This window comes from Enhydra lutris, unplaced genomic scaffold (genome assembly GCF_002288905.1).
Source record: "Enhydra lutris kenyoni isolate GAN:26980312 unplaced genomic scaffold, ASM228890v2 scaffoldscaffold13, whole genome shotgun sequence".
NCBI lineage: Eukaryota > Metazoa > Chordata > Mammalia > Carnivora > Mustelidae > Enhydra > Enhydra lutris.
In genome coordinates this window covers 33407821-33423025 of record NW_019154097.1, presented here as the reverse complement: position 1 = coordinate 33423025, position 15205 = coordinate 33407821, and the positions used below count along the sequence as shown (strand labels likewise).

The window sequence follows — 15205 nt, the reverse complement described above, 5'->3', positions numbered from 1 at the left end:
TTGAAGGCATTCTACAGAATACTTGACCAGTCCTCTTCAAAACTGTTCCAGATCATGAAAATTAAGGGAAGACTGAAATGCCGTCACAGTTATGAGCTAAGGAGACATGACAACTGAATGCAATGTGGGATCCTGGGTGGATCCTGGGCTAGAAAGAGGACATTAAAGGAAAAAAAAAAAAAAAAGGTTAAATTCAAATAAAGCCTGAAGTTACAAGAAAAGGTCTGTTGGACTTTGAATATCATGCTGCTTATAAAAGAAACATTCATCTTTAAAAAAAGAAAGTAATGCCACAAATGTTCTGCGAACTACAAGCATGTTGTTGTTGGATTTTTTTAATAGAGACTCTCACATTTCACAGGAAATCCACAACACAAAGGCTAGATAAAGTGAAACAGTCAGTTCTGAAAGAGGCAACAGAGAATGATGATTAAGAACACAAACACTGGAGTAAGACTGCCAGGTTCACATCCTGGTTCTACACTTACTAGCTGAGTGACCTTGGGCAAGTTACTTAACCTCTTTGTGCCTCAGTTTCCCCATCTGTAAAATGGAAATGATAATAATCAAAGTACCTATATGTGATAATACAGTGATTATCTTCTTTTTCTTAAGTCCATTATTTTAGATACATGGTAGTTACAGATAAAACACCACCATGTCTGGGAGTTACTTCTAAACAGGTATGGGGGGAGGGTTAGTGAACAATGAAAAAATAAAGGTTCTTAACCTAAGGAAATGATGATGGAAGGTGAAGATGTAAAAAAAAAATCAAATATTCCAAAGTAGAAAGGAAACGAGGGTGGCTTGGCAACTACAATGCACTACAGAATGCGATCTGGACTAGGAATTAACATAAAAGGGTCTAAACCTACAAGATATATTCTCTTCATTTTTAAACTACTTTATATGATGTTATTGTTGTTTTCCACTACCCCATAAAAAAATCTAAAAATCTAAAAAAATCTAAAAAAATCTATTTATTCTAGTACAGAATGAAATTAGTGGGCTTTTATGAGGACTGAATGACTTGCTATGCACGCTCAGAAGAACAACGGGTACACAGTAAATCCTCCGTAAGCGGTCAGCTGCTCTCATCACTGCTCACTGCCTTGTCCCAGCACCTGCTGCTGCCGGCACCTCACATAGACACAGAGGACCGAAATAAACACTAGAACTATTAATTGAAGAAGTTAATGACTCCTCATCCCCAGACACTAGGGTTATATAACTGGATTCAATAACACTGTATTTCTGAAAGGAATTTCCCCTCGTTCAACAGACAGAAATCATGTGCCCAACTGTCTTCCACTGGTAACCAAACCGTATTCTCTGCCATCTCCCTAACCCGGCGGCATCACAAAATCATACACAATGACAGTTTTGCTACGCCGGCTTCCTCAGGGGGATTACTCTAACCAGACACATGGATTAGCCATACCTGGGTGGTTTATAGTAGGACAGCCCTTCCAAGAGTCGCTGCCAATGTTTATTCAGTTCTGCCTCAATCTGATTCTGGAAAATAACAAAAAAATTATATAAGGATTTACATAATCCTGAGCCTTTAATGTTTTTCTCCATAATTGAAATCATTTTGAAAAGAGAATTCTGGGGGCACCTAGGTGACTCAGTGGGTTAAGCAACTGACTTCGGTTCAGGTCATGATCTTGGGGTCCTGGGATCAAGACCCATTTTGGGCTCCCTGGTCAGTGGGGAGTCTGCTTCTCCCTCTCCTTCTGCCCTCCCTTCCACTTATGTTCTGTCTCTCGAATAAATAAAATCTTTAAGAAAAAGAGAATTCTGTAGCCTCCTTTTCCTTGCTTATGATTTTTTAAAATATTTTATTTACCTATTTGTGAGAGAGACCATGCATGCGCACAACTAGGAGGAGCAGCAGGCAGACAGAGAAGCAGGCTCCCCACCGAGCAAGGAGCCCAATGTGGGACTCAACCCCAGAAACCTGGGATCATGACCCGAGCTGAAGGCAGACACTTAACTGACTGAGCCACCCAGGTGTCCCTTAATCTTATTATGAAAATCTTGATAAACATCCTTTCTAGCAGTTGCATAATATTTTATCAAGTGGCTAGATAATTATTTATTTACCATGCCTCTAATGTTAGATATACTTAAACTGTGATTCCTTACTATATAAATAACACGACTGTAAGGAGCTGTGTGCACAAAACTTTTCAAGATTTCATTCTTGTAAGATACATTCCTAGAAGCAGAATTATCAGATGAAAGCATATCAAAAATGTTAAGGCTCCAGGGCCTCCTGGCTAGCTCAGATGGTATAGCATGTGACTCTTGATCTTAGGGTCATGAGCTCAGGCCCCATGTTGGATGTGGAGCCTACTAAAAAAAAAAAAAAAAAAAAAAAATAGGGGCGCCTGGGTGGCTCAGTGGGTTAAGCCTCTGCCTTCAGTTCAGGTCATGATCTCAGGGTCCTGGGACTGAGTCCCACATCAGGGCTCTCTGCTCAGCAGGGAACCAGCTTCCCCTCTCTCTCTGCCTGCCTCTCTGCCTACTTGTGATCTCTCTCTCTGTCAAATAAATAAAATCTTTTTCAAAAAATAATAATAATAAAAATAAAGGCTCTAAAAAAGGTATAACACTCATTATGTTGATTACCATAGTAACAATAGTAATAATTGAACGTCATCTTAACGCTCTACCCTCACAAGGTCAACATGAAGAAGGATCAAGGATCAACATGAAAAACTGTCCTTTACTATACTTAGAAAAGTCCTAGAAACCACAGCCCCTATGACCTAGGGAGCTGGCAACATGGAAAAAAAGGAAAAGGCAAGTAAAGAAGGAGACAGAGAAAAGGACTTAGAACTTTCCTTAGCTGGAGGCAGCAAAGTGGTATTTGTCCCCGAACCCTGAGCAGCCAGTCTAGCAGCACAGGTATCTTTTTAGATAAGGAATCTCCAAAAAAAAAAAAAAAGGAGGGGGGTAGGTAGTAGTTTGGAAACTTCAGCAGCTGAGCTAGAAGACACACTATGTTTCAGCAGAGAAAAGCAGGGAATGCATAATGTTTATAAAGTTTTAGAAATAAAAAAAGTGCATTTAGTTCCTCCTTCAAAGACAAGGCAATATCGGAGGTTTATTGTAACACAAGCTACATAAGAACCATAGAATCCACTCAAGAGGGGCGCCTGGGTGGCTCAGTGGGTTAAGCCTCTGCCTTTGGCTCGGGTCATGATCTCAGGGTCCTGGGATCAAGCCCCATATGGAGCTCTCTGCTCAGCAGGGAGCCTGCTTCCTCCTCTCTCTCTGCCTGCCTCTCTGCCTACTTGTGATCTCTCTCTCTCTCTCTGTCAAATAAATAAAAATAAAAATTAAAAAAACAAAAACAAAAACAAAAAAAACCGAATCCACTCAAGACCACCACCCACTTACCAGTTCTCTCAGAGCTGACCTTCCCAGCAGAATTGTCCACAGTTCCCTGCTGCTCCTGAAAAATGACGGAAAGCAGGGGTAATTTTGAACTTTCAGATTATACAAATTTGACTAAGCTGCCTTCCAGTATTTTGTTTATTCTCTGAAACCAGGAAAACTCAATGTACAAAACAATTTGTTAAAATTCTGGACATTATTCCCATTATATTGTTCTTAGAAGTTTGAGTTCAAAATAAAAATTAAGAACTTGACATATAACCTAAACTAAGCAGATGCTGTGTTAAAAAGGAGGATGGCTACTGTATTTTAATGCATTTAAGATGCCATTAATTGCAGGATACATGATTATTTATGTCCTACCAGCCATCAATAATAAAATGCATGCAACATCAGAGGCATTAAAATATGAAAAAATGTACATTTTAGAATGTAATACAATAATTAATGAATTATCTTACATCTCCTATGCTAAGACGCATCAGTGTATCAATTTCTCTCCTCCCTTTACATTAAAATGTAGTGACTAAAAAGGAGAATGTAGAAAAGGACTGTGTGTATTTCAACCCCCCTCATCACCTTCAGAAATTTCTTTTAAGATTTATTTATTGGGGCACCTGGGTGGCTCAGTGGGTTAAAGCCTCTGCCTTCGGCTTGGGTCATGATCCCAGGGTTCTGGGATCGAGCCCGGCATCAGGCTCTCTGCTCAGTGGGGAGTCTGCTTCCCCTCTCTCTGTCTCTGCCTGCCTCTCTGCCTACTTGTGATCTCTGTCAAATAAATAAATAAAATCTTTTTTTTTTTTAAAAAGGACTTATTTATTTAAGTAATCTCTATACCCAATGTGGGGCCCAAACTCATGACCATAAGATCAAGAGTCAAATGCTCTACTGACTGAGCCAGCCAGGTGTCTCCAGAAAATTTTCTAAATGCATGGTATGATTCACTTTCTCAATCAAAAAAAGTCTAATGGTCATTATGAATGGTACTATATTTGTTCATTTATTAATTGCCACTAGGTGCCACACACTGTGCAAGACACATAAAAACACATCAATAGTCCCTGCCCCTGTGAGCTCTTCAAATATACTCTCCACCACATGCTTACCCAAGTTCCTTCCCTCATCCATGCCTTTCAACTTCAGGAAACATGTTATAGGGTTTTTTAAAGTCTAGAACTGAATTTCAAAATGTAGCCATTAAGAAATTCTCCCAAGAGGGCACCTGGGTGGCTCAGTGGGTTAAAGCCTCCGCCTTCGGCTCAGGTCATGATCTCAGGGTCCTGAGATAGAGCCCCACATCGGGCTCTCTGCTCAGCAGGGAGCCTGCTTCCCACCCCCACCATTCACCTCCCTGTGCCCGCCTCTCTGCCTACTTGTGATCTGTCAAATAAATAAATAAAATCTTAAAAAAAAAAAAAAATTCTCCCAAGAGGTATCTGGGTGGCTCAGTCAGGTAAGCGTTTGACTCTTGATTTTGGCTCAAGTCATGATCTCAGGGTTGTGGGATCGAGCCCTGAGTCAGGTTCCAAGTTCAGCATGGAGGCACTTTGGGATTTTCTCCCTTTCCCTTTGCCCCCCCACCCGCTCTCTCTCCCCATCGCTCCAAAAATAAATAAATAAATAAAAATTTTTAAAAAATTAAAACTACTTAGAAAGCCTGCCTGCAGAGAAAACGAAAAGGTCTAAGAAGATATACAAAACATTTAACAAAAAGGACACAAGCTCTCTTAACTATGAGGATAAACTGAAAAATGTTTTTCCCATTAAAAACTAACACCAAGCACTAGCTCTACTTAAAATTTTTGGGGTGCCTAGGTGGCTCAGTGGGTTGAGCCTCTGCCTTCAGCACAGGTCATGATCTCAGGGTCCTCGGATCGAGCCCCGCATCGAGCTCTCTGTTCAGCGGGAAGCCTGCTTCCCCCTCTCTCTCTACCTGCCTCTCTGCCTACTTGTGATCTCTCTGTCAAATAAATAAATTAAATCTTTAAAAAAAATTTTTTTTTCTTTCAGGGGGCATCTGGCTGGCTCAGTGGGTGGAGCATATAACTCTTAATGTCAGGGTTGCTAATTCAAAGCACACATTGGGTGTAGATTACTCAAAAATAAAAATCTTTACCCCCCCAAAAAAAGTCCAGATTTTCCCATCAAAAGAAATTTAAACACACTTAAAATTATAAATCTCTTTTCTAAGCATTAATGCTTTTAAGAAAACACTTGAGTCCTGCCACATCAATAGACACCAGCTCCCACAATGGTTCTGCGTGATGGCTAATCATTTTTCTGATGACAAAACAGCATTCACTCTTCAAAAATCTGGAGATCAGACCCAGTAAATGAAACAAATAGGACTCTTTATTGTCAATGTATATTAAAATGTCTGAGTAAACCAAGCACTAAGTAATTAAAAACAGAGGTAAGCTCACCATTTAAAGAAATTTATAGTAAAATTTTAAAGTAAGACTGCCTTTTGTAAAGAGAATAATTATCATCTAACTTACTTGTTTGATAAATCTGAATTAACAAAAAATTAAGGAAGAGCTTTATTTAAAATGTCATATACTTGAATTTGACCAAGGACAGCTTCTGACTTGCACAGAATGTATTAGATTCCTACTATTTAACACATAGCTAATAATGGGGCTAACAGTACACTAACATTAATGGAAAGAAATTTATCATTAACTGAAGGCATTTGAATGGCTGAGCAAATAAATCAAATCACTCTTGGTCATCCATCTTCCAATTTCAAAAAGCCTGGACATCACTTAGCTTTAATTTATCCACATTTGCTTTCAGAACTTAGAGCTCTAGTGAGCTAAGTAGCAGTGATTCCCAGAAGAAACTACGAAGACCACAGCCCACACTCAAGGACCTGCTGCCAGGGCCCAGAATTTCTTGTTCTGTCAAATTCAAGCTGTAGGTGTTGATTACACCAAAATCTATAAAATTTTGCTTTTTTTTTTTTTAAAGATTTTTTTTTTTTTAAGATTTTATTTTATTTATTTGACAGAGAGAGATCACAAGCAGGCAGAGAGGCAGGTAGAGAGAGAGGAGGAAGCAGGTTCCCTGCTGAGCAGAGAGCCCGATGCGGGGCTCGATCCCAGGACCCTGAGATCACGACCTGAGCCGAAGGCAGCGGCTTAACCCACTGAGCCACCCAGGCGCCCTTAAAGATTTTGTTTTTAAGTAATCTTTACACCCAAAGTGGAACTCAAACTCACAACCCTGAGATCAAGAGTCGCATGCTCTATCGACTGAGCCAGTCAGGTGCCCCATGCTTCTTCTTTTTTTAATAAAATATCCTGAAAGAGTGTTTCTCAAATATGTGAAATCACCCAGGAACAACACAGCAACACCATGGAATCCTGGTCATAGCCTAGAGCTACTGTTTCTCAAAGGTTGGGCATGGAAAATATACATTTTATTTTTTAAGAGTTTTATTTATTTGAGAGAGAATATGTGTGTGTGTGAACACAGGGGGAAGGGCAGAGGGAGAGGGAGAAGCAGACTCCCCACTGGGCAGGGAACCCGAGGCAAGGCTCGATCCCACGACCCGATCCCAGGACCCGGAGATCACAACTTGAGCCAAAGGCAGACCCTTAACCCACTGAGCCACCAAGGCACCCTGGCAATCTACATTTTAAAACGACTACACAGATGAATTCCTAAATCACCACTGCTCCAGGGTATCAATTTGTTTCAGAGCAGCAGGTAAAAGACCTGGTCAGTATAGACCCTCTCTCTTTTATGTTTGTAGTATTAGCCTCTTTTTGGGAGGAGAGAAGGGGAGAGAAAGATTCTGCTACTAAACAAGATTGGAGGTCACCGTCCTAAAGCAAGACAGTAACTTTTACACTTACTACTCAAAAAAAAAAAGAAAAAAAAAGTTTTCTTTAAAAATTAAAATTTTTGTTGGCAAAAAAAAAAAAAAAATTTATTGGCAAAACCTTGTCCTGTTAAACTCCTTTTGTTATAAGATGTCAAAAACAAGGGCACCTGGGCAGCTCAGTCGTTAAAGCATCTGCCTTCAGCTCAGGTAATGATCCCAGTGTCCTGGGAGTCCTGGAATCAAGCCCCACTCGGGCTCTCTGCTCAGTGCGGAGCCTGCTTCTCCCGTGCTTGCGCTCCCCCGTGCTTGTGTTCCCTCTCTCGCTACCTCTCTGTCATAAACAAATAAAATCTTTAAAAAAAAAAAAGTCAAAAACAATAATCTCTATTGAAAAGCTTTTAATAATAAAAAGAGCTAACACTGAGAATTTATAATATGCAAGCACTGTTAGGATTACCATTAATTGACCATTTATAACATGCAGGCACAGTGTTACGCATTTTACACTCTGACTTACTGAAAACTGACAACTCACTTATGAAGCTGATCCTCTTATTACCCCCATTACGTCATCAGGAAACGAAGGTTTAAAAGTAGTCAGATAATTGCGTAGGGCCACAAAGCTAACAGAGAATAGAGCCAGGGCTTGAACCCGGGTTTGCACGACTCCAGAGTGCAAGCTGCATCGAACCGCACTCACGAATTCATCCTACAAGCGAGCAAAGGTGGAGCTGAGGCTTTCTGTTCTCCAGTGGCAAACATATACCCCTAACACAGTGGCTGGCACAAAGGGGCTCAAGGAGTACGCACTGATGAAGTATCAAAGGAGACTGACAGGAGTCCCTTTTAGACCTGCAATGCCAGCAATCCAAGTGAAACAGAAAAATTAGGAAACCCGTATGATATGCCCAAGTGCCAAGAGAAGGCAGAATAAGGGAGAAAACAGTAGGGGGCACCTGGCTGGCTCAGTCAGTTGAGCATCAAACTCTCGATTTCAGCTCCGGTCATGATCCCAGGGTCACGGGATCAAGCTCCGTGTCAGACTCTGTGCTCAGCAGGGAGTTGGCTTGAGATTCTCTCTCCTTCTCCCCCTACCCCCAACTCCTCCCCCGCAAATAAATAAATAAATCTTTTTTTAAAAAGAAGGAGAAAATGGTAATTTATCAGGAAAGAAATCCTTGCGGAAACAAATGTCACTGGTTCTTCGATTCCTAGACATTTTCTGGTCTAGGAATAAAGGGGATACAAATAAATCTAAGACCCTCCTGATCCTCATCTAGTGTTGGGAATGACCAAGGATGTTAATTAAGCACGCATTACATAAAATTAGCAAGAAACCAGAAAGTAATAAAAAGCATGATCCTAAGAATTAGACACTACAAAGGAATACAACCACGTTAAACAGAAAAGAGAGAGGAGAGAGATCACTGGGAACTGACCCAGAGGGTGACAGAAGACTTCACCTCAAATCGGAACCTGAAGGTTTAGCAGGCGATTCTCAAGACACAACAACCACGGCCGGAACTGTGATGCCCAACCCAAAGCCTCAGGGAAACATCTTCTATGTATTTCTTCAAGAAACAAAATATGTACTATAGTATGCCTCATTTATTTGCACAATAAATAAACCTGAACTAAGTATCTGGAGGAGAAACAAAACCACAGAAACTAAATACCTTGCCTCAAAGGTAAAGTTTTAAAAAGTTATTGACTTTCAGCCCAATGTTCTACCAGACAACATGGAACTCCATTCCTAAAAGAACTGGACTCAATGAAAACTGGAAATCACCTTCCCTAGGGAGAGCCACATGGTTGTAAACCTTTGAGGTTAGGAAGAAGAGCGTCTAGGATGGGAGTCCTTTTGGTAGAAAGCTGCAACACAGCCAACCTACTCTGAAACAGTTCTTTTGAGAAACACAGTTATAATCCACAGGGAGATAATAAATAAAAGTGGCCACTGTCCATAGATGCCCTAACTCCACAGATTAGGTACAAGCCTCTTGTGTGAACTGAGATTTAAGCTTAACGACAAGCTTTTGGAACTGCTGTTGTTGGTTTTGTTTTTCATTCACATACACCACTCAAACGTCTACAAACACATTAACTGAAGAACACAAGAGATACCTAAAAATGCCAATATTCTGACTGACTGCCAAACCCTGAGGGACATTCCCCAAACCCTGAGTGATTAACGTGTAATATTCTATTTTTGACTAGTGCCAGCTCCTATCAACATACACAAGGACTCTCCTACATGCTTTAGAGCCACCTCAACACTACTTTAAAAAGGACACAATTGGGGGCACCTGGGTGGCTCAGTGGGTTAAAGCCTCTGCTTTCAGCTCAGGTCATGATCCCAGGGTCCTGGGATCGAGCCCCACATCGGGCTCTTTGCTCGGCGGGGAGCCTGCTTCCTCCTCTCTCTCTCTGCCTGCTTGTGTTCTCTGTCAAATAAATAAATAAAATCTTAAAAAAAATAATAATAAAAAAAATAAAAAATAAAAAGGACACATTTGGAGAAACGGGTTCCAGGGGTAAAGTGCACTGTCTGAGGTTACTTGCATACCAGCAGACACCAGGAATAAATTTTAAGTTTTCTCTTAGTCCAGACCTCCAGGCATTTCAAACAGAAGGCTGCTGTTCGGTGTAATCCCAGCTGTCGTAACGTGCTTTCCAGCACAAAAAGAAAGATCACTGTAATACATGCTCTGAGCAAAGCAGCGAGTGCCTAGAAATCCTAGTGTCATTTTTTCCATCTTCAGATGTGTGTTTGGTAGGTTCCCAAGGATGTCAAGGCATCTTTCAGGCAAACTAGCCCCCTCCCTTGTTCTTGTTCATTGAAGAGGGTGCCTTACCCTGCAGGAGCTAAACCTACCCAACCTCCAGAATGACTATGAAATAAACGTAAGAAAAGGAGGGCACAGTGACCACAATGCTGCCACATGAAACAGCTAAGGAGGAAAAAGCAAACGTCCCCCGCAAAGTTCAGAAGCAATCCAGTGGAAATTCCAAAGCAGAAAATCTCACCAGAGCCCAGAAGTGAAGTTAGTGATTACAGAGAAGATGGACAATGTTTGCAATAAATATTTACTGAGCGCCTATTACATGCTCCTCTGGGTGTTGAGGATACAGCAGCGCATAACACAGAAACGTGGGGGAAACAGTCCTGGCACAGTAAGTGACAGGGATGTTGAATTTTAGGACGGAGGATAGTAGGGACAATGGGAGACACTTCAAGTGGGAAGGTGGAAGATAGAGACGTAGTAGTGATCAGGTTAAAGCTTCGGAGCCGGGCCGACCTCGGTCTGAATCCTCGCCTCACCACCTGGCTAGTTCTCAGCTGGATTTGTGAGTCATCTGTAAAAGAGAAGGTGCCTCACGGACTTGAGAGAATTCAATGAGCTAATGCACAGCAAGCGTGTCTGGCAGGGTCTGGCGCTCGTAAGCGCTCTATAAAGTAAGGACTGTCTCGGTCTTTTTAACCTTTCATCTTCTTATCCCCAAAAACCAGTCCCGGGCCCGGGATCTCCTAAAGCATTCGGGCACGTCCGCGGATGGAACCAATATAGGAGGACACGAATAGACGGATGAATGGAAGGCAGCGCGGAGAGAGCAGCAACTGCAGGGAGGTGGCTCGGCGACACACGAACAGACTCCTAACGAGCACATGGAAGAACCTGGGAACGTCGCCGGGGCAGGGCAACCGGGCTACGGCGGAGACCGAGAGGGGGGCTCCCGCGGGCGGCCGCGAAGCGTCCCGTCGCGCCTCGAGGGAGCGTCACGCCAGACGAGGAAGCGCGGGGGGAGGGGGGGCGGAGCGCCGAGAAACGCGCCCGTGGAAAGGAGGGAGGAAGGGAAAGAGACTGGGTGAGGAGACGGGAGGCCGGCGCTGAGGGAAGGGGTGAGGCACCGGCCCCGTCTTGGAGAAGTCGCCCGAGATCCCCGCGCGCGGGGACCGTTTGAACGTAACCGCCTCCCGTCTCGGCGCCGGTCCACCTAGCCAGGCTTTGCCCGGCTACCGCCGCCACATCTCGCCCGCAAGTCCCGCCCGGCTTCAGCTCGGCTTCGACCCCGCGCCTCACATCCATCCCCGCGGACTCGGCCCGCTCCTCACCTCACACACTGCCCGCCGGCGGCCGCCGCCATCTTCGCGCGCGCGCGCCCCAACCCCGCCCCCAGACGCCGCACCCACGTGACCCTTCGCCTCCGGCCGGGCTGTGAGGGGAGGGCTTCTCGTCACGTGACGGCGGGCGAGGCCAAGATGGCGACGCCCAGAGAGGTGGGGGCCTCGCGGCGAGAGCAGCCGGGGCTGTGAAGAGAGCGGCGGAGTGGTAAAGTCTACGTCCTAGGTGCGAGGCGGCGGAGGACATCTGAGCGCCAGTTCCGAAGCCTCAGAAAGTGGCTTGCCTACAGTGGAGCTTCCCTCCTCCCAGCTGGAGAACGATAAGAGAAGGTGCTGGCTGTGTGAAACTGCCGCTGTCGGCTTGGCAGAGCTCGAGGGACCCAGAGGCCAAGGCATCGCTAGTCACCCCGGTTTCTCCGGGGCTCCAGGTCAAGAGACATGACTCGAGAGCACGCTCCCCCGGCCTCGGTGACCGGGGCTCCGCTGAGCGGGTCGGTGCTGGCGGAGTCAGCAGTAGTGTTCGCAGTGGTGCTAAGCATCCACGCAACCGTGTGGGACCGATACTCGTGGTGCGCCGTGGCTCTCGCAGTGCAGGCTTTCTACGTCCAGTACAAGTGGGACCGGCTGCTACAGCAGGGAAGCGCTGTCTTCCAGTTCCGCATGTCCGCCAACAGTGGTCTGCTGCCGGCATCAATGGTCATGCCTTTGCTCGGACTCGTCATGAAGGAGCGTTGCCAGTCTGTGGGGAACCCATACTTTGAGCGCTTTGGAATTGTAGTGGCAGCTACTGGCATGGCAGTGGCCCTCTTCTCTTCAGTGTTGGCCCTGGGCATTACTCGCCCAGTGCCCACCAACACTTGTGTCATCTCAGGCTTGGCTGGAGGTGTCATCATTTATATCATGAAGCACTCACTCAGTGTGGGCGAGGTGATCGAGGTCCTGGAGGTCCTGCTGATCTTCGTCTACCTCAACATGATCCTGCTGTACCTGCTGCCCCGCTGCTTTACCCCTGGGGAGGCACTGCTTGTTTTGGGTGGCGTCAGCTTCGTGCTCAACCAGCTCATCAAGCGCTCTCTGACTGTGGTGGAAAGCCAGGGAGACCCAGTGGATTTCTTCCTGCTGGTGGTGGTGGTCGGGATGGTGCTGGTGGGCATCTTCTTCAGCACCCTCTTTGTCTTCATGGACTCAGGTACCTGGGCTTCCTCCATCTTCTTCCACCTCATGACCTGTGTGCTGGGCCTTGGCGTGGTCCTCCCCTGGCTGCACCGGCTCATCCGCAAGAACCCCCTGCTCTGGCTTCTACAGTTCCTCTTCCAGACAGAGACCCGCGTGTACCTCCTAGTCTACTGGTCTCTGCTGGCCTCCTTAGCCTGCCTGGTGGTACTTTACCAGAATGCCAAGCGGTCATCTTCTGAGTCCAAGAAGCACCAGGCCCCCACCATTACCCGAAAGTATTTCCACTTCGTTGTGGTGGCCACCTACATCCCAGGTATCATCTTTGACCGGACACTGCTCTATGTAGCTGCCACCATATGTCTGGCAGTCTTCATCTTCCTGGAGTATGTGCGCTATTTCCGCATCAAGCCCCTGGGCCACACTCTGAGGAGCCTCCTGTCCCTTTTCCTAGATGAACGAGACAGTGGACCACTCATCCTGACACACATTTACCTGCTCCTGGGCATGTCTCTTCCCATTTGGCTAGTCCCCAGACCCTGCACACAGAAGGGCAGCTTGGGGGGAGCAAGGGCCCTAGTACCCTATGCAGGGGTCCTGGCTGTGGGTGTGGGCGACACTGTGGCCTCCATCTTTGGCAGCACCATGGGGGAAATCCACTGGCCTGGAACCAAAAAGACTTTTGAGGGGACCATGACCTCTATATTTGCCCAGATCATTTCTGTAGCTCTGATTTTAATCTTTGACAGTGGAGTGGACCTAAACTACAGTTATGCTTGGATTTTGGGCTCTATCATTATCGTGTCCCTCCTAGAAGCATACACTACGCAGATAGACAATCTCCTGTTGCCTCTCTACCTCCTGATATTGCTGATGGCCTAGCTGCTGAGCCATAGTGATGGAGGAAACAGGGACATGGGGAGGACGAATGGTCCCCACAGCAGCCAGCTACTTGGGCATGAAGCACCAAGGGGTGAGAAGCAGATTTGATTTTTCAGTTGATTCGGATTCAAAATAAAAATCAAAGCTCTCCTGGTTTTAGTTTTTGCTGATATATAAAAAGAAAAAAAGAGCACAACAACACAAAGAACCTGAGTGTGGTGTAGGATTCCCCCCTTCATCTTGCAATCCTCGGGGGTGTAGGGGAGACCCCGGAGGCAGTGGAGTGTAATGATCACCACCTCAGGTTCTGGAGTCACTATTTAACTATGTGAGTTGCTTACCCACTCTGGGCCTCAATTCTGCTGTCTGCAAGACGGGAGTAGTAAATGGCTGCACCTCACAGGTGAGCACCCAGGAAGGTGAGGCGTGTGAAGGGTCTGGCCCACAGCCCGTGCATAAGGAACAAATAGTAAGGAAAAGAGTCATTACTAGCCAAGGCCAGCCCTCATGTCAGCAAAAAGCCAAGTAAGCCAAGAGTTTTTATGGGTTGTGCTTGGAGAACAGCATGACCTTACTCTCTTGACTACATTTGGAAGAGAACCCAAGAGGAAAACCCATGTGCTTTCTCCCTGTTGGGCTGAAGGGGAGAGGTGAGATCTTTTGCACATGTGGAAAGACTGGAGGAAGGGTATCTGGCCTGGGCTGACTTCCTGTTTCAGCCAACTCCACTCCTGGCCTCAAGACCTCTGCTGTCCAGCTGAGCGGTGCTGTTGAAGGCCAGGCTGGACAGCACAGGGTCCTTAGCAAGGGGTTCCTCCTGAGAGCCTCTCACACTCCAGTTATGTCCAAACCTGTGTTTCTTCTCTTAGTAAGAAATTAGAGACCAGGGACTGGCGGGGTTTACTGAGAATGCCTCTCCTGTGGGGCCCAGGCTGGATCCTTGCTCTCTGTGAGGGCGGAGTCCAGGGCTGCCCCATTCCCCACCATATCCCCCAATGCCAGCAGAGCCCTACATTGTGGCGAGAGCCCAGTGGACATTTGCCAAGTGCATGGAACATTTCACATCAGTGGGAAGATAGCATAGTGAGTTGGCTGGCAAGGTTCTCCCGTTCTTACCCAACCTAACAGGGAGCCTAGATGGAAGACATGAGAACTTTGGCCCACCAAGGCCAGAAGCCAGGAGCAGAGCTCTAGGGATCACTGCCAAGCTCTGTCCCTCAGAAGAACCTATTAAGATATTCCTTTGGGGCTCACAGAAGACTTAACAAACCCTTCCCTTCTCTCTGGCTGCTTTCTCCTTGCTCAAAGAGGCAGCAAAGTACCAAGGGAGAGCTTTGCCTCACTGATTCCCTGGGTAGACTGTGGGGAAGGGCTCTGTCCTCTGGGCCTCGGTTTACCCACAAACAGAGCGGGGACTGAAAATTAAGGTCACAAATTCATATGACTGCTGAGGCTAGGCAGGCAATGCAGGGGATTGGGGACGTGGGAAGCGAGGAGCATAAGAGCCTCCAAGGAGGCTGCTCTGGCCGGGCAACACCACGCTCAGCCGTAGGCCCAGAGTTGCTGACCTGCTCATTCAGGGAAGCTTAGAAACGTGCATTGTTATGTGAAACCTCCCAACTTAAAATGTTTTTGTTTTTTTTTTTTTAAAACATGGGCCCCAGACAAAACACATCTGCAGCCCCGGTTTGCTTGTTTGTTTTTGAAGATTTTATTTATTTATTTGAGAGAGAGTGAGCGAGAAAGAGCACGAGCAGGGGGAGAGGGAGAGGGAGAAGTAGAATGCCTGCTGA

The 15205-nt window shown here is 45.8% G+C and overlaps 2 protein-coding genes across 2 annotated transcripts in view; one reads left to right on the top strand and one right to left on the bottom strand.

Moving 5' to 3' along the window:
* Positions 1-11392, bottom strand: part of LOC111145656 (nucleoporin 188) — a 47855-nt gene extending 36463 nt beyond the window's left edge. Inside the window, exons 1-3 of the mRNA XM_022500731.1 lie at positions 11349-11392; positions 3409-3463; positions 1442-1515 (exon numbers count right to left, since the gene is read on the bottom strand). Of these exons, the coding sequence (XP_022356439.1) occupies positions 1442-1515; positions 3409-3463; positions 11349-11380 (161 nt within the window). The 5' untranslated portion in view covers positions 11381-11392. The remainder of the gene's footprint in view (positions 1-1441; positions 1516-3408; positions 3464-11348) is intronic.
* Positions 11393-11503: 111 nt separating this feature from the next.
* LOC111145760 (dolichol kinase) lies at positions 11504-13561 on the top strand. Its single transcript, XM_022500943.1, has one exon. It carries the CDS (start codon positions 11796-11798, stop codon positions 13410-13412), a length of 1617 nt encoding a protein of 538 aa, XP_022356651.1. The 5' UTR covers positions 11504-11795; the 3' UTR covers positions 13413-13561.
* The last annotated feature ends 1644 nt before the right edge of the window (positions 13562-15205 follow it).

Bases quoted from the DNA above. Each gene is read 5' to 3' on its own strand.
- LOC111145760 (XM_022500943.1), top strand. From the start codon at position 11,796: ATGACTCGAGAGCACGCTCCCCCGGCCTCGGTGACCGGGGCTCCGCTG.